The 20108-nt window shown below is 40.7% G+C and overlaps 1 protein-coding gene and 1 long non-coding RNA gene across 3 annotated transcripts in view; one reads left to right on the plus strand and one right to left on the minus strand.

Annotated features, from left to right (window-relative positions):
- Positions 1 to 19712, plus strand: part of LOC124596620 (ER membrane protein complex subunit 4) — a 64601-nt gene extending 44889 nt beyond the window's left edge. For both annotated transcript variants that reach the window (XM_047135845.1, XM_047135846.1), the window contains 2 exons: positions 14957 to 15074; positions 19441 to 19712. In XM_047135845.1, coding sequence (XP_046991801.1) covers positions 14957 to 15074; positions 19441 to 19637 — 315 coding nt within the window. In that variant the 3' untranslated portion in view covers positions 19638 to 19712. The remainder of the gene's footprint in view (positions 1 to 14956; positions 15075 to 19440) is intronic.
- LOC124596621 overlaps positions 18227 to 20108 on the minus strand; it is a 71908-nt gene continuing 70026 nt past the window's right edge. The window contains exon 6 of the long non-coding RNA XR_006978331.1: positions 18227 to 19849. This is a non-coding gene — a long non-coding RNA (uncharacterized LOC124596621). The remainder of the gene's footprint in view (positions 19850 to 20108) is intronic.

Here is a 20108-nt window from a genome sequence, read left to right on the forward strand (position 1 = left end):
TACTGGAATTTGGTTCTGTTTCTGCACATACCTTTAAGATTTTTTCCTTCCCTAGAACCTATTGTCATGTCATTTTCTGGTGCCACACTAGTGTGCCTGATAGGTAGTTAATCAATTTTTGTCTCACGACTTGTCTTTAATTCAGCGTGACTCCCAGACTGCCTTAAAACGCGCCTTCTTTTGTGTCTGTTAATGCATTTTCCATTAATCATGGCTCCCACTTGACCCATGGGTTTCCTGCAGACTTGGGGTTCTTCTGTCTCAGGTATTGTCAGCAGCAGAGTATTTTGACCCTGTATTCTGATCATCCTCTCATAATAGTTAATCACAGTGTTTTGCTTCCTTAAGAAGTCTCTTGTTATTAGACCGTCATAAGGCATATACGATCCTCTTCCTATGATATGGACTTAGTGTTTCACTGGAACTTTCCCTGTTATTAGTAATTACAGATCTGTGGTTCAAAATGTATCCACTGTACCTATCTTTATAAGGCTTAAACATGCCCCAGTATCTAATAACTGTAAATGTCTTCCTGATGCGTAACGATATGCCTTCATAATTTCATTGCATGCTTCTCAGTCCATGACTCTTAACTTTTGGCCATTCATCGTGCTTCATGTTGTGCACTCTTAGTTTAAATTTTTAATTGAAGATACAGTCGCCGCGAGGGATTAGCCGAGCGGTCTAAGGCGCTGCAGTCATGGACTGCGCGGCTGTTCCTGGCGGAGGTTCGAGTCCTCCCTCGGGCATGGGGGTGTGTGTTTGTCCTTAGGATAATGTAGGTTAAGTAGTGTGTAAGCTTAGGGACTGATGACCTTAGCAGTTAAGTCCCATAAGATTTCACACACTTTTGAACATCATAATTTTTTTTTTTTTTTTTTTTAAGATACAGTCCTTGTGGATACTGTACTTAATTTCTCATTGTACTGGTGTGTAATGTGTCCATATTGGTTGCACATGTAACAAGTAGGTGTTTTACGTAACAGTGCTTGATACCTTTGCCTTTTGCACTTTTCGCAAATGATCATTTTTTTACTTTTGTCATCCATGTGACCTGGCTTTTCTCGGTGATAACAAAAAATTCCGGAGGCTCTTAGCTGTTTCTGCATTCATAGGTGCTCCTTTTTGGCTTCCCATAGTCTCTAGCCACGTGACCCCTCTGCCCACAATTACATCATCTTCCTCCTATGTTACTTCAGTATTAAAGTTCCTTATGAAACATTCTTGGGAACTGAACCTTTTCTTTCATAGACTAGCACACTTTCCTCTTGCAACGTTAATTCCACTGTGTCACTGAAGCTAATTTGTTCATCCTCATTTCAAATAATGGTCTAAATCCTGTCGTTTGCTAGACAGTGTATGAAATCCGACCCAGTGCACATACCAGTTCTTTTGTGCCTTGTAGTTGAGCCATCTCTGTTACTCTGGTAACTTGATTTGTGTTGTTAGCTCTATCCTGGACAGTTGATTTTGTCCTAGCTTCGCCCAAAATTTTAGACATGATGTATTGAAATAGTGGTGTATCATTCATTCAGACTTCTTCGAGCACCACATACTCAACAAGCTCCCTAAGATCGAACTTTGCCCCACTAAATGGTTTATTTGTTAACCCAAGATCTTGCTTCACACTGATGCCTCTAATGTCTGAATACAAGCTGAAGTCATCTTAACATTGATACAATGTTATACAGTCTTAAAACTATTGCTGTTGTCACTTCCTGAAGCTTTTTGTTTAGTAGTTCTTTCTCGTTTCCCCTGCAGCTATTTCCACAAGTAGTTCTTCCTCTGCTGGGCTCTCCTGTAATTTGTCTGGTCTGGACAAGTTCACCAAGTTTCTGCTGGGCTCTCAGGGATGGCTTCTACTTCTTTTGACCTGTTCCAAAGGCCTGGTTTTGAATCTTCTTGCTGTACACAATTTGAGGGACTCATTCCAGTAGTCTTGCTACTGCTCTCTGATATTCTATCATCTGATTCCCTGTTTTGGAATGCCTCAACACACTCCACCACACACAACTGGCACAAAATTTTCATTTTGCCACGTTCTGGCCCAGTGTGGATGTAGTAGGTGCGGTCTGCGTAGTGCAGTCAGGACATGAACAAGTGTGGGCTGAAATCTACTAAACCACCTTTAACAGAGTGAGAGGGAGAAAGTATGCTAGGGTGCTTAGCACAAGTGATTCTGGAAAAGAGAGGAGAAATTGTGATTCGTAGGAAGTGAAAAGCGTGCAAAAACTCAAGGATTCAATTAATATGCCATTCTGTTAGGCATTTTCCACAACACCCAGTTTGAGTTGTACCTTGCGCTCACATAGATGAGAGCACTGCTTGCAACTGTTTAGACATAAGACCATGATTCTTCCAGAGTGTTCTCGAACAATTTAGCTGCATGCCAGCATCTGCTTGTCACATTGATAACTGAGGGCGTTGTCCTCACTTAGCCATTATAGCACTGCCATTTTCTCAGCAGACTGTCGACTAGTTGTACTTCATACATATGGTGGCCCACATCCTGATGTCCATCTTGACACCACACCTTGTGCATTGTCTTAATATAGTAGACTCTAGACTTCCAGCCTAATGTGGCTGAACATAAAGCTGCATAACAAAAAAGTCAGATGGACTGGAGTTCTATAAATTCTATCTTCTGACCGCAGCTGTACCATTCGAAAGATACATTTTTATACAAAACCCCAAATTTATTAATATTTTCTGACTTCTTATATAATATATGCTAGCTATAAGTGTACTGCATCCTTAAGATATTATTATAAGAAACATGAAATGATCTGTATTGTAAAATATGAATGTTTTATTACACACATATGAAAAGCTAGACCTAACAGAAGAAGGTGAAACTTATAGATTTAAAAAATGTTTTAATAGATGAGTGTTTCCTCTTTTAGCTCTCTTCTATGTTGCAGTATCCATCCACTTACACGAAAGGATATTAGCTGGCATTGCTTCCTCCTGCTCACTGACGTACTGCAACACTACCTTAATCGTCCTGAAACCTTCAGAATGTGGGATGAGATTTCTCCTGTCATCTAAGTTCGCCTCTTTGTCTGGTGTTGCTTTCTTGTGCATTACCATTTCCACAATAGTATTGTCAGTTAGTTCATCAACTTCATTTGCCATCCATTTTGTGACATACTGTGCATCAACATCCTCTCAACCCAGTAAACAAAATGATATAATCGTGTCCATCTTTGACTTTGGTTTCACACTTGGTTTCAAAGTTAAAATGTCCACTTTTATGGTGTAAAAGAATTTTCAAAGACCTTACAAATGATATGCTCAAATCTCTTCCCACACTTCACCCAAGCACCTTATGACGTCCAGCAAGTCAATCTTCGGATTGGTTACACAGTTTTCATTATTATCAGCTGCTGATACCAACAAACTGAGGAGACAGCACTAGTACTACTTCTTTAGCATTTGAAGGCTGCCCTGTCCATTGGCTGACAGAGAGCAATCAGGTTTGGTAGTACAAATAATGCTTTGATATCTCCATATGTGAATTTGTCACTGACAGGATGTGGTAGCGCATTATCATGAAGCAGCGGAGCATTCCGTGGTAAATTGTTATCTTCCAGATATTTCTCTACAGCTGGTAAGAATTCAGTTTGGAACCAGGTTCTAAATCTTTTGGAATTCATCCATGCTTTACTTTGATGAGTGTAATGTAGGTGCAATGATTCCTGTTTTTTTTTTAAGGCCATTATGGTAACCCGCTCCTTACTTTTCTTGTATCTGGGTGGCACAGCTTCCTTTTTTGAAGCATCTTGTAATGTAAGCTGCTGTCATCGCAATTGTACAGTTGTTCACCAGAAATTGTTCCTTGTTGATTACCTTCACAAGACAGTCTTTAAACAACGGCACCACCTTCGCAAGATAGTCTTTAAACAGCGGCACCGCCTCATTGTCAGTGGATAAAGCCTCTCTGCTAATGGTAATCCAGCTACTATGGAAACCTTTTTTCTACGTATTCAACCATCCATCACTGACAGCAAATTCTGAATCTACTCGTTCTATTTGCCATTGAAATTGCAACACTTTTTTCTGCAGTATTGTCCCAGTAACTGCCAAACCATATCCCCTTAAATGTCCATGTCATAAAAATAGTTCCTTAACTTATTTGCGCTTATCTTTCAACTTTGTCTTTCTTACTTTTATTCCACTTCCACAAGCTTGGGAAACACACCTGTTTTCAATTTATGCTTAATTTTTCTCCCAGGTTCAAACAGTAAATTTTCCTATCCTGAACTCCAAACCAATAGTTTCGCCTGCTACCCCTGAATCCAGTCACCTTAAAACATGTAGTTTCTGGTCCATAATCACCACAAGTCTCTTTCATTTATCACCCATTTTGAAGTATATAATTAAAACATTAAGGACCAAATGATAATTTAACAATGAACTCACTTTGGATGTCCACATGCAACTACATATGTCCATTCTTGTTTGTGTGCGCTGGAGAGGACTTCTAAGTATTGTTTGTTGAAGGGTGGTTCCAATAATTCCTACAGTATTAACAATACAGTTTGTACCTTTATAATTGTGGCTCCAGATTTACTAGAAGCACAAAAGACTTATAAAACATTTTGAAAGCCCACACATCATCATATTTGGTACACACTTGCTAAAGCTTTTGAAAAGTGCAGTATGTACAATAAATTATTCCTCATTTTATCATGAAGTGTTATGATATTAATTAAGTAGGGGCCAGATAAGCACACAAGGAGCCAAAAACTGCTGGATGAAGAGCTTTACGGTCTTCAGAGAAGTCCTCCCAGCAAGCCCCTAAAGAGAAGTGAGAGGGCAAGCAAACAAAGTAGTCTGCTAAGAAAAAGGACCCTTCGGTGGCCTCAACACCACCACTCCCTGCCAATTCTGCACCTGTGGATGAGATGCAGATCTCAGTATCCCCTGAGGACCTTGATCTCACTGATGCCTCATCCACAATAGGAATGGATACAAATACTCAGTCAGTGGCAACAGGTGACCCTGAGGTGTAACCTGCCTCCTTCCATGCTTCATGCCTTCCCAGCCTCATGATAACATCATCCTCCAGTGGAATTGCTGTGGTTTTTTCTACCACCTGGCTGAGCTAGGACAACTGTTAAGCCACAACTTCTACCATCTGTCCACTGGAGAGCCCACAATGACTTGGGTGGTAGTGATCACTTCCCATCTTTGTCACTCCCCCAGCGCTATTCCTTCGCACGTCTACCATGATGGGCTTTAAAACAAGGCAGATTGGGAAGCTTTCACCTCTGCTGTCACTGTTGAATCTCCGCCACGTAGTACCATCGATGTGGTTGTTGAGCAGGTAACTAGAACAGTTGTTTCTGTGGCGGAAAACGGGATCCCTTGTTCTTTAGGGTGGCCCCAGCAAAAGTCAGTACCTCGGTGGTCGCCGGAAATCGCTGAGGCCATTAAAGAGCGTTGGCGAGCTCTATAGTGACATAAGCGGCACCTTTCCTTAGAGCACCTAATAGCTTTTAAACGGCTCCGTGCCCGTGTTCGCCAGCTTATAGAAAGATGGAAACAGGTGTGTTGGGAGAGGTACAACTCAATCATTGGATGCATACGTCGCCTTCCCAAGTCTGGACGAAGACCAGATATCTTTGTGGGTTGCAGACCCCGACAGGTGTTACTGGCATTAACATCAATGTCGTGTTATCTACCAATGCAAATGCAATTGCCGAGCACTTTGTTCGAGCCTCCACATCAGAGAATTATCCCCCAGAATTTCGCACCCTGAAATGACGCTTAGAAAGGAAAGCCCTCTCATTCACTGAACATCACAGTGAACCCTATAATGCTCCATTTACAGAGTGGGAGCTCATCAGCATCCTAGCACATTGCCTCGACACAGCTCCTGGGTCAGATCAGGTCCGCAGTCAGATGAGCAAACATCTCTCATCCGAATACAAGTGACATCTCATCATCTTCAACCGGCACTGGTGCATGGCATCTTTCCATCGCAATGGCGGGAGAGTGCAATCATTCTAGTGGTCAAACCGGTAAAAACCCGCTTGATGTGGATAGCCGTTGCCCCATCAGCCTCAGCAACTTTCTTTGTAAGCTGTTAGAACGTATGGTAAGTCTGCAGTTGTGTTGGATCCTGGAGTCACGTGGCCTACTGGCTCCATGTCAGGGCAATTTCCATTAAGGTCGCTCTACCATTGATGATCTAGTTTCCCTCGAGTCAGTCATCCAACAGCCTTTTCCAGACGCCAACGCCTGGTTGCTGTCTTTTTTGATTTATGAAAAGCTTACGACACGACCTGACATCATATCGTTGCCACATATGAGTGGGGTTTCTGGGCCCACCTCCCGATTTTTTTTTTTTATCCTAAATTTCCTATCACTCCGTACCTTTTGTGTCCCAGTTGTTCCCCCCATATCCAGGAGAGTGGGGTCCTGCAGGGCTCTGTATTGAGTGTATCTCTATTTTTGGTGGCCATTAACTGTGTAGCAGCAGCTGTCAGGCCGTCAGCCTCACCTTCTCTGTATGCAGAAGACTTGTGCATTTCGTTCTGCCCCTCCAGTACTGGTGTTGCTGAGCGGTGCCTACAGGTAGCCATTCACAAGGTGCAGTCATGTGCTCTGGCCCATGGCTTCCAGTTTTCAGCCGCGAAGTCGTGTGTCACGAACTTGTCAGCGTCATACCATTCATCCAGAACCAGAATTTTACCTTAGTGACGATCCACTCACTGTAGTGAAGACATATTGATTCTTAGGACTGGTTTTCGATGCCCGATTGATGTGGCTTCCTCATCTTTGTCAGCGGAAGTGCGGCCACCACATCAATGCCCTCCGCTGCATAAGCAACACTGTCTGGGCTGCAGATCTCTCTATGCTGCTGCAGCCATACAGAGCCCTTGTTCAATCCTGCCCTGACCATGGGAGTCTGGTTTATGGTTCGGCGGTGCCCTTAGCATTAATTTTACTCGACCCAGTGCATCACTGTGTCGTTCGATAGGCAACAGGAGCTTTTAGGACGAGTCTGGTGATCAGTGTCCTGATGGAGGCTGGAGTCCTTCCATTGAAGGTTAGCGTGTCTGATCTCTTCTGTCTGAAATGGAATCCTCGCCTTTACCACCTATACTCAAGGTCCATTCACGTACACCTCCATGGTGTACACCTAGGCCGAAGCTTCGCCTGGACCTTTCACATGGTCTTAATTACTCTGTTAACCCTGCAGCTATCTGCTGTCACTTCCTCTCGATTCTTGACATGTACCGAGACCATGAAGTGGTTTACACTGATGGCGTGATGGCTGATGGTCATGTTGGCTTCACGTATGTTTCATGGACTAGATATTAAACAGCACTCTTTGCCAGATGGCTGCTGTGTTTTCATTGCAGAGCTGGCAGCCATTTGTCGTGCTCTTGGGCACATCTGCTCATGCCCTGACGAGTCGTTTCTTCTGTGTACTGACTCCTTGAGCAGCCTACAAGCTATGAACCAGTGCTACCCCTGCCATCCTTTGGTAACGACCATCCAGGAGTCCATCTATGCCCTGGAATGGTCCAGTCGTTCTGTGGTGTTTATGTGGACCCCAGGCCACGTTGGAATCCCAGGAAATGAATTTGCTGACAGGCTGGCCAAACAGGCTACATGGAAACCGCTTCTGGAAATCGGCATCCCTGTAACTGACCTGCAATCATTATTACACCGCAAGGTATTTCAGTTTTGGGAGACGGAAAGGCATAATCTCAGTACTCACAGCGAACTGTATGCCATTAAGGAGACTACAGATGTGTGGAAGACCTCCATGCGGGGCTTTCACAGGGACTCTGTGGTTCTCTGCGGCTCCGCATTGGCCATACGAGGCTAACAACATGGTTACCTCCACCATTGCGAGGACCCACCTCAGTGTTACTGTGGCTCATATGACTGTCGTTCGCATCTTGCTGGACCGCCCAATTTTAGCCGCTCTGCGGCAGACTTTTAACCTTCCCAGCCCAGCACCCTACCTTCGGTGTTGGGCAACAATGCCTCAACAGCAGATATAGTTTGTTTTATTTGTGGGGGGTGGGGGTGGGGGTGGGTTATCGTACCATCTAAGGGTGGGCATTTATCCTTCTCCTTGAGGTCGCCACCCTCCCTCCATTTTACTCTGTCGCACTTTCTTTGCATTTGTTTGTCTTGGTGGTCGTCTTTTCCCTACATGGGTTCATCTCGCCTTGTCTTTTTGGGATGGACATGTTGTGTTGCAGAATGACTGTTTTGTTATTGTGACCAGCCAGCCCAGAGCATATGCTATATGGTCTTAATACCTCCTTCTACTTTTCCTTGTGGTGTATGTTTTCCCCATTTTTTGTTCATTCCATTCGTTTTCTTTTAGGTGTGGTGTTGGGTGATTTTTTACCTTGAGCTTTGCTTGCATCAAGAAAAAGGAACTGATGACCCTGTAGTTCAGTCCCTTTATACCCCAATCCAACCAACCAGATAAGCACAAGCCAGATAGTCAAGAGTTGGATAGTTGAGAGTTTGCTGCATTACTCTTGATAAAAAGTATCTCCTTTCTATTGATAAAATCTCTCCTTTCCCCACAGCCATCGTAAGTTCTACTTCCTATATGATAGGCTTGACAATACACCTATGGAGAAACTGCCTAACTCCACAGGTTCTGATCTTTCTGTATGGTGTCCTCTTAACTACAATGCAATCTTAAAAGGGCATGCTGATTTTTTTTACATGAAAGCTCTTAAAGCTTTTTTAAAAAAAATAATGTTATTTTCTACATTATTATTCTTCATGTCTGCATCCCACAGCACTCTGCTGCTAGAGGGGCTCCAAATTGTAACATTTAACGTAACTGTGTTGGTGTTTAGTGAGAAACAGCCTGTTGTAATAGAATTCTGAATTCAAAGAGTTCGTCCACACATGGAGGGAGCATCCTCTCGTTCATCCTGATAATGCCAGATCTCACAAGAATGCTAGGATGTCTGCAACAATCCGATGTATTAGTTTCACTGTCTTTGATCATCCTCCAAACATTCCTGACTTGGGCCAATCTGATTTTCATCTGTTTGAAGAACTTAGAGTATGTTAAAGGACAACTTTGATAGTGATGAAGCGATGCAAGCAGAGGTGAGGTTGTGCCTATGTAAACTTAAGTCCAACATCATACAGTGACAATATCAACAAATTGGTCTCGTTAGGAGAAATGTGTATGTCACCAAGCTTGAGAAAATAAATGTAGACATGAAGAATAAAGTCTTACAATGTTAATAACATTTTTCTTATTTATAAGGCTTTAAGAGTTTCCACATTAAAAAATTCAGAGGCATTTCTTTTCAGCACACCCTCGTTCATAGAGGTGCATGCCATCTTAGGTAATAGTGTTCCACACTACTACCTGTTTTCTCATCAAGAGTAATGAAGACTTGATTAGATGTCATTCCATCATGTTCTACAATGCCCAATTGTTGAATAGTCTGGTGATCATGCTCTCTAGGGGTGTTGACGGGCATCTTAAGCCTGGTGTACTATGGAAAGCAAACAAGCATGAGTGAATGAGCATCCTCTCCAGTGTAAATGGTAGGCAAGTGCAAGCAAATATCATTTGGGTGTGTTCAGATTACATTCTGAGCAAACCATCAAAAGTAAGCTCACATAATCTCTACTTCAGCACAGCACTGAAGGGATTAATCTGCTGCTTTTCATGTGAAATAATTTTGCTATTGAACATGGATTCCAGAAGAGGATGTAATGTTGCTAATCCATACATATTATAAAAATGTATGTATATATGTTCTACATCTCTGGAACAGTTTCAACCAAACTTGATGCACGTATCAGTGTTGAAATCCTCACTGTGGGGTAAGAACCACCTACCTACCAAAAGGGAGGGGATGGGGGCAAAAAACCAGTTTTTGCGAATGAGAGCACTTGGAGATGAGGTTTACACATAATTTCACACCTTTACAAAACTTTTCTCACTGCCGACCTCCACAGAATGGTGAAAGGAAAAAGGGCTATTACTTACTACATTTTCCCTGTTCATGCATTAAAACTGCTACATGAAGCATGATGTTTTAATTTGTTACTTGTTTTCTACTTACTGTATTCTTGACTCATTTTGCAGGTAGTATTCACATATACTACTGAACGTGCATAGAAAAATATATCATTGTGTGACAGTTTAGGAGATATGACGTCATAAATACAGAGATGTGTGAAAAACTGCTGCATCATGCACAACATTTTAATTTATTATTTTTTACTACTTTTGCTGACAGTAGCCACATATACCACTGGGTGTACCTGTAATATTGTATCATTGTACAACACATAATTCAAGACATATGGAATAAACATTGAAATGTGTGAAAATGAAATTGCTTCGCTAGAATACAGGTGAAAAATGTGTGCAAATATGCGTGAAATACATTAAATATATATGACGTGTGTGTATGTGAGCAAAGCCATGGGATGATTTCAAACAAACTTGGGACATACATTGCTTATAATCTGGAAAGAAATACTGTGGGGGTAAGACTACCAGCCTCCTATTGGGGTGAGTTTGATAATGTGGAGAGAGGAGGAAAAGGAGAACAAGGACAGACAATGAGGAGGAGGAGGGAGGAGAAGAAGAAGAAGGAGAAGAAGAGGCACCGATAGGTGGGAGGGGGAAATGGACAGAGGAAGGAAAGAGGAGGAGATGCACAGACAGCAGGAGGGAGCAATAGACAGAAAAAGGGGGAGTAGGAGAAGGAGAAAGAGCAGGCAGAGGGAGAGGAAATGGATATAGAGAAGGGTGAAGAGGAGATCCACAGAGGGAAGGAGGGGGAGAGGAAATGGATGGAGGATAATGAAAGAAGAGATAAGAGATGGACTAACAGAAGACTGGAATAAATACATACACAGGCTGTGAGGGGTACTTGGCTAGTAAAAAAAAAAAATAGATATCATAAGTGCATATGGAATGCAAGAAGTCCACTGAACAAACTGCCAAACAAAAATAAATGTGAATAAAATCTATTTTGAACTTAAAGTAAATACATTTTAAACCTTTAATCGTAAATGAGACCACTCGCTGAGAAGTAAAAGTGTTGTCATCAATAGGCACACACACAAGACGAAAAACTTACTAGCTTTTGGAGTTATCCTTTGAGCTGGAGAGCACACGCACACACATACCTATGCTCTTACATGGTTCCGACTAGGCTCTACAAGAACTTTCCTACTACATTAAAACTCATATTTTAAACATCTTTAGCCACCCTGAAGAGGACTGCTGCATACAACTGGTTAATGGGGATTTGTGGGGGTACAGAAATTCTGGAGTTTTAGTTTAAGAAAATTCCCATGAATGTCTGCTTTGTTTTAAATTTCAGTACTCTCGGCATGAGCAAACATTCTACATGTGGCTGTGAAGTAATACAAAATATCATTAAATAAGGTTTTTGTTTTTTGTCAGTGACTTAATTATGTATTAAAATAAGTTTCTGCCTAAAGTTTGTAATTACTTTTGGCGCATTCATTGGGCTTTGTGCAGTGTTGTAGATGCAGTGACAGATGCTCTGACATTGTGTAAAGCAGAGAGATCGAAACACCTTCCATTGTTAGACGGAATACTTAAAGCAGAGGCCTTCCTTGGAAAAATGAAATGTTGTATAAAAAAACTGTCAATTGGACCGGAGAGAGTAGGTCATTTGAAATCATTTAAGTTGACAATGTCTGTGTACTTATATGCTGCAGTAAATCTGTTATACTCAAGACCTTAGCTACTGACTGAAGTAAGCATGAGTAACATAAGTGTGTCTGCATTTTGAAGATTAAGCTGGGTAAGAGTTCCGCAGGACTAGAAGACATAAAATTTTATCCTACTAAACTCTCACACATCCTAATTCAGTTGTTACGTGACAACCAGCATCACAACTGAATAGTAAGGGGTAGAAACTAGAAAAAAAAAATTATTAACTCACATTGCCACAGGCAAACTCAAGTCATGCCAAAGACAGAGACTGCCGAGTGAGGATATGCATTCAGCAGATAGGAGATTGTAACAGAGAACCAAAGGAAGTGGGGGGGGGGGGGGGGGGGATCAATAGCTCGTCGGACATGATGCAAGAAACTCGCATACACTGTCTCTCTCTCTCTCTCTCTCTCTCTCTCTCTCTCTCTCTCTCTCTTTCACAATACCACATAGCACGACCTGACACAGCAATTAACAGACTATTAAGTGAACATGTGGAAGACATTCATTGTGAACAGAGCCTTGAATCATAGCCTCACGTTAGCTCCCATTAAAAACCCCAGTCAGTCAGTCATTTGGATCAGTGCCATTCACAGTAATAGCACTCGAATTCCACGATCACAGTACTGTAGGGAAACTGTCATAGATGCACCAGCACAGTCTATGAAGAGCTGGAGATCTATTCAAGATGATGGCCTTCACCTGATGAATTTCATGCTGCTGGCTGCCTACCATATGCTAATGGAGAAACTGACTGTCTTCGAACACCACGTCGCAGAGTGCTGCCAGTACTGAATTTAAACACGGAATCCAGCAACTTGATCTGTTGGAGTCCTCATTCTTGTCCAACTCTCGGGCACCTCCATATGTTGAAAACTATTAGGCATAGGGAGGAAATCAACTGACCACACAACTACTGACACTAGGTAAATCATGGATAGGTCATGAAGAGTCATCGTAGAACTCGAAGTGGGACTGAGGACACTCCAGCAGCCAACATGAGAATCATTGTGTGCTGGGCAATGGCCACACCTGCCGGCTGGCAACCTTCTGTGGTGCAGGGGTTGCTGACATCATCTCATGGGCTTGCAGATGTTGAGTTGACTCAACATCCTGGAGCTGGATAAGAAAGAAGCTGAGGCTGGTGTGGAAGAACTAAGTCTTGTAAACTTTGTGAATAAATGACTGAACTTTAATTATGTTTTATTAGTGTCACACATGCTTCACAGGTTACCAACAGCTGTCCTGACTTCACACAGAGGGGTCTCTGCTTGGCTCTCAGCATTATACTAGAACATTATTGACCACTTCAGAATTAAGATGCCTACGGAGGTGTGCTTGTACAGAAAGCAATTGCCTTTCCTATTCTGGCAGTTGATTGACAGGCAACAGTGAATCAGCAGCTTATACCCAGGGATTGCATTTTTCTGTTGCATGTGGTACAATCATGGTTTGGTAGGCAACCACAAGCATTATTCCATGAAGTTATTACAGTCTTGTTTCATGATGGGATAAATATATTAACCATTATAGTGATTACTTTTGAAATAATAAACAGTTTGTGTTTTCCATCTGTCTCGTTTTCATGTGACTGCCCCTTATGTTATCTTGTGAGAGCTGCATTTTGCCAGCTGCTACTTATTTAGAGCTTCCATTTCATCAGTAAATTGATAAATATCGGAGACAGGGGGTGTAATAGAGAGAGATAAGCACTAACTTCGGTTTAGTATACACTACTGCTACAATTTCAGAAAGTTGCCTCTTGCCAATCTTCCAACTGTTCATGTTACATATTCAGTGTTGGAGGGGGTTTTACAAAAATAGCAACTCCTTCATGTGTGCGTAGTGTCCTGCTTTTGAATTTCTTCCCCAGCTGCAATGAGAAGCATATGTGCAAGGTTTCGAAACAATGCTAAAGCAGGCAATTCAGTGATAAGTACATTGTCTCCATCCTTGTGTTAAAATCCAGACATCTATATTTTGCTTTTCCTACACCATTTTGCTTATTTTGTCAGAAACAGGGCACCCACCGTGCAGAATAATCCGGTCTAAATGTCGCGTCATGGTTAAAACTAGCACAGTATTGACTAAAAGCTTGGTGCCAATTACTGTAGTCAGATTAAAAAATGGTGGCAGTTCTCCCAGGTCCAGGCACAAACAGGGATTACAGCCTTCCCAGTTCTAAGCATCAGTTGCAGTATGCGCATGTGTGTGCTTTGTGTTCGAAGAAAGCTTGTATCCTGCAAATATGTCTCTCACTTGCTTATGTAGAATTTGTAGCTTACCACCACCATCAGCAATTACATCTCGCAACAAATCGAATAAAAATTCACACTATGAACATGTTTAATCGACATATTGGGCAAGACATTCACAGCAGAGCTCTTGGAACCCTACTGAGCACTCATTGGCTGTTGTAGAATGTGTGACATAGGTGCAGTGACAAGCAAATCGCAGTGAATGGTGATGAATTGTTGGTGAATGCTTGTATTAACTTCCATGTTCTCTGATGTGAACCAGGCTTCGGGGGTTATAGTTTGTAACACAAGAAATGTGGGCATAGGCATTGCAGTGCTGGTGGAACATCTTTCTAAACTTGTAGGAACAGCAACAGAATTGTCTGGATGATGCAAGTGTATTGTGTAATGTACAGTGTTCAACACCAAATTTACAGTCTTTCTAAGCTGTTCTGTTTTTCAGTATAAGAACATTAGCCCAATTTGTTATTCCCACATAAAACTTATTGTAGGATGAATGTGGATTTACGCGAGCAATAGCCCTGTAGATCAAATTACCAGTTGCCAATGAAATAATGCTGCTTCCTATTTCTTAATCCAAAGTAGTTTAATGCATGAAGTAGACTTAAGAGTTGATATTTGTTGTATTATAATAGTCACTTTACAGTTATAACCTGTAACAGGTGTTTGTATGATAAGGAAAAGCTCTGAGAAGTACTGTTGTTGAGAGAACAGAGAACAAGTCACTTTTAAAACAAATTGCTATATGCCAAATTATGCAGATGAATTAAGAGGTGGCTGGCTTGACTCCTGAATGTTTAGCTACAGTAGGAAATTCATTATAAGGATGTATATGCACTTAATATTTCCCAAAGTGTGTGTGCAGGAGATTTCAGAAGTTAAGATATTTTTAGTCCTTTTTATATTCCTATTAGTGATGTTTAAAGGAGGGTTGTAATTTGAATTTACTTTCCATTGTTCACATGCAATAACTTTGTTTCAGATGCCAATGAACCTGTTTATAATGTACATGGCAGGAAATTCCATTTCTATATTTCCAATTATGATGGTTGGCATGTTAATTGTTCGTCCAGTAAAAGCCCTTTTCACCATGCAAACAAGTAAGTCATGCAATTTAATAACATACAAACCTTAAAAATCACTTCAAGTAGCAGTAGTTTGTAGGTACTAAATGTTGTGGTATGGGATCCAAAGGTCTCAAGGCTGGCAACCAGCAATCTCCCAGATGTGCTCAATAAATGACACACCAGGTAGATGTTGGTTGGTTGATCTGAGGAGGAGGGGGGGGGGGGGGGGGCGGCAGCTGAGTGTTGTAAGAGACAAAACGAGTTCATCAATCTGTTGGTCAAGGGTTCAGTCATGTCCATCAGGAATGTGATTGGATAAGGGAAGTACATAGAAGTGGTAAAGAAGAGACACTGAAGGTAGTACTGATGCCAGGGATGAAAGACACACCAAGTAGATTCAGTGGGCAGGGAAGCAGTGGCACCAGTCATTATTTGCAGATAAAAAGCTTGTTGAATTATCTGACGAAGGCGCAGTTCTTTGGTCTGTAAAAACTCCTTGATAAAATGGTTGCTGCTTGGATTTATCTCGGCACCAAAAAATCAAGACAAAATATTGCATCCATTAGTATTCAAAACAATTATCACTCGTAATTATGGAGTACTGTCATTTGTGTGAATGGATTCTTTATTGTCCTGTCAGAAACAACATAGTTCATAGTTATTGATGGAAAGTCATTGAGTGAAATAGAAACGATATTTGGCATTCCCAAAGGAAGTGCTATGGCCCCTCTGCTGTTCTTATTTCTATAAATGATATGGGAGACAATGTGAACAGCCTTCTTAGATTGTTTGTAAGTGCTGCTGTCATTTATCATCTAGTAAAGTCTTCAGAAGATAAACACAAATTATAAAATGATCTAGACAAGAGACCTGTATGGTGTGAAAAGTGGCAATTGCCCCTGAACAATAGAAAGTGTGAAGTCCCCTATGTAAGGACTAAAAATAATTCATTAAGTTTTGGTTACATTATAAAAGTTTAAAAGTTGTCCATTCAACTAAACACCTAGGGACTAGAATTATGAAAAACTTGAATTGGAACCGTTACATACATACATACATAAATTTCTCTCTTTAAAGACAAATGTGTTTCATCCAGCATCTCTCTATCTACAGCCGTATGCTTTGTTTTACACATATTATGCAGTAGTCTGTGTCTTTACTCTTTACTGTGACTGTATACATGGATGGTCTCTCCCATCATGAACTATTCTACTCTGTGCATATCTTGCAAGTGCAAGGTCAACTATTCCTATACACCCAAGCCACATTTCTTCTACATGCTCCTCTCCAGAGTTAAATGTTTTGGGTTCCTTACTGAGATGACACAACTGCCTCTGTAGCTAGTTTGCTGAAAATATGAATCCTACGTGGTTTAGTTGCCCTTTATACTTTGGTAGTAATCATTGTTGCTATATAGCATCACAGACATTGGTACCAGTTTTTATGTAGACATATTCAAAAGAGGCCAGGTCTATTTGTTGCTATTAGTCTCAATATATATTCACCATAAGTGCAAATCCAAACATTCTGTTCTAGGTAGTTCTCAGAAAACACATTTTGTAATGTTTCACATGATGTCTTCTGACGCTCGCTGCTTACAGAATGTAATTTCTCAATTAAATCTTCTGTAAAGTTTGGAAGGTAGGAGACGAGGTACTGGCAGAAGTAAAGCTGTGAGTACCGGGCGTCAGTCGTGCTTCGGTAGCTCAGTTGGTAGAGCACTTGCCCGCGAAAGGCAAAGGTCCCGAGTTCGAGTCTCGGTCGGGCACACAGTTTTAATCTGCCAGGAAGTTTCATATCAGCGCACACTCCGCTGCAGAGTGAAAATCTCATTCTCAATTAATTGCTGGATGATAGTCTCCTCCAATGATTGCAGTATGATTGGGAAGTTTGCTGTTACATTGGGAAGTGAATCTGGTGGATGATATTGAAGAACCAGAGCACAGTGGGGGGACTTTGAATTGAGCAAAATTTGCCTCCTAATAATGGGTCAGAACTGTGAAACTACAGCCAATCAGTGACAATACAAAATTGTGTGTTTTACCTGACTTGCCCTGCTAATACCTGCCATGTTAAAGGCACACTTATTGGTTAAATTAGGCCAAGATAATTCTTGAAGCTACCAGAGTTCCTAGCTGTATTCAGTAATGATACACAACTGTTTACATGTGATTGGTAATACCATAATGCCATTAATTTATCAAGATAATAAGCTGCAGTATCATGACAGTGCTTCAGCAAGTTACTCAACATGTGCTGTGATAATGTACAATGTTTTTAATAATGAAATATGAAAGCCCCACGTATAATTTTTGCTGTCGGATAGAAGAAATAAACTCGGAAGTAAAAGAGATCAGAAATGTTATGCCATCATGTTTTTGGAAACTCTATTTTATGCCAAATGTTAAGTGTCTGCTTCCAACATTGCTACAATGTTGACAGCCCCACAAAAAAAGGAAAGAAAAAACTGGCTCACACTCTTTGAACATTCTTTGTGTGTTGTAAAAGTTTGTCACCATTTCAAAAATGTCTAGAATGAAATTTTCAGTGTACAGCGGAGTGTGCGCTGATATGAAACTTCCTGGCAGATTAAAACTGTGTGCCGGACCGAGACTTGAACTCGGGACCTTTGCCTTTCCCGGGCAACTGTCCTACCTGGTAGAGCAGTTGCCCACGAAAGGCAAAGGTCCCGAGTTCAAATCTCGGTTCGGCACACTGTTTTAATCTGCCAGGAAGTTTCATTTCAAAAATTCTTGCAACCCACTCTTCACACATAGATTTCTGCACCCTAATCTAATTATTAGCAGTAGTATGAATTCCACATATGCTAAGAGTTGAGAATCATTCTGGGACTGTTTTGAGTTTTGAAATTTTTCAAGAACTTTACTCTGATTAATTAATTACCGACAGTTTCATGATAGACTGCTGAGTACTATGTACTCATGTTACACAATCGATTAAAAAATATTACAAGCAATAGGAAGAAGAGGTGGTTGCAGAAAGAGGGGCAGTGTGCAGTGCCTGTAAGCTGCTAAAAGTTAGAGGAAACTTCAGAGATCGTAAACTTGGCAAAGAAATTTGTAAATTTATTCCAACACAAGTATACAATAGTGACATCTCTCTGTATTTAGATGGGGGAAAGGTAGAATAGTTCATCCATGCTGGCTGAATTTGATACACTTATCGTTTCAAGATATATCATTTATTTTGATCAGTTTGCAGGAAACTACAACCAGTTTTATGCCAATGGTGAAACAGTTTTTACATTCATTACTGTTATTCTGCCCGTGGGTGATGTTCATCTGATTCTTCAACTGACTGTGTAGACACATAGTTAGACCTCTGACAGGACAAAGCAAAACATTCTGTATTTTGTTGAAGGCTACTAATGCAGTGATCAAGATGTTCAGTTGCATATATTACAATTACCCTAGTGGGTGCACTTTTAAAAAGTAATTTTGTGAATTTAATAACAAAAGTTGGAAACAGAAACATTCCATATTGACATAATGTTCTTATAAACACAACTAATGGTTGGTAGGGAAAAAATTTTAACAGCATTCATTAGCATTTTGTTCTTCAGGCCTTGGATTAGGACTACGCCCCATTTTGATTGTGTCAGGTTCTCACTGCTTTCCATGCACTGTTCCCGTACCCATACTTACTGGTATTTCACCCAGTGGAAAACATAAAATTAACTGGAGTGCAGCAAGAAGTTTTGTAAAACTTGTAGAGGAGTACACATTGAGCTGCAAGGCTAACACACAGCCAAGTTAGGGTTAGCACAAATGATAAACTAAAAAGATTTGTGAAACAACTTTATTATATAGCTTGACCAACTGAAACTTTTGGCTGGAACACTGATGCAATGTAAACACACATTTTCAAAACAAAGACCATGTTTCTCCTCTGGAGTAGTGAATAATAAAAGTAGTTACTAATTTTATGTTTGTCACTCAGCAATAAGTGATGCACGCAACAGCTATTAAGTAATAAAGAAATACATATTTAAACATATTTAACGTTTACACTCATGTTTCCAATGTTCATGTACAAATTATAGTTTACTGTTTGAAACTTTGAAGTAACAAAATTAGTCATCGCAATATTTATGATATACACTAAGATAATTTTGTTACACAGTAAACAAGTTGATAACTAATTATTCAGTTAGTCTGCAGTGAAAGAGGCAGTTTTGTAAAATGAGGTACATAAGAGCTCCAGTTTTCTCTGAAAACAAAATTCAGTAGATTGCAGCTGGACTGCATGTGAGTAAATGATCATCCTTTACTTTAATGGTGCAGAGCATTACACAGTCAGCCATTTGCCTTCATTTTAAAGTTAATGTATCAAAATTTCATGTTCATCAAAGAACTAAACTTGTGTTTTCTGTTGCCAGCATTCAAAATGATTGAAGGTGATCATGCAGTGGTGCAAAAATTTGCATACCTACTTGGAAACATAGTAAGTGTTGCTCTGGCACTTTACAAGTGTCACTCAATGGGACTGCTACCATCTCATGCTTCTGACTGGCTAGCTTTTGTGGAACCTCAATTACGGATGGAATATTCAGGAGGAGGAATACATCTTGCATAAACACTCATGAATGTGTAAAAATTCTGTGTATATTTATCCTCAATTTGTATATAATATTAAAACAGATAACTAAAAGATAACCGTTAATACACCTATGTATATAATCTCCTAAGTGTTCGGAGGACCTGGGCTGCAGGTGAACTTTCTGTTGGCAAGAAATGTTTGCTCTGCAATTCAGTCTTCTCCCCCTCTCCTTTCCTTTAAGGCATTACCTGCAACAAAACACAATTTAGTAGTCTCACAAGGCAAAATAAGGCTGATTATTTCCCAATTTAAAGTGCAAGTTGTAGGGAAAATGTGACATATTTGATTATTCAGGGCTTCAAAAAGAAACACACACTGAGACTAACTATAAAGCTTTCTTCAGCTAAAATATATTCAGTTGGATACAAGGGTTTCTTTGTGGCAAAACCCGAAACAAAGCAGCTAATTCTTTAGGGAAGGAGTGTCCCACCTTTTGTAAGGACAAAG

This window comes from Schistocerca americana, chromosome 2 (assembly GCF_021461395.2).
Source record: "Schistocerca americana isolate TAMUIC-IGC-003095 chromosome 2, iqSchAmer2.1, whole genome shotgun sequence".
Lineage (NCBI taxonomy): Eukaryota > Metazoa > Arthropoda > Insecta > Orthoptera > Acrididae > Schistocerca > Schistocerca americana.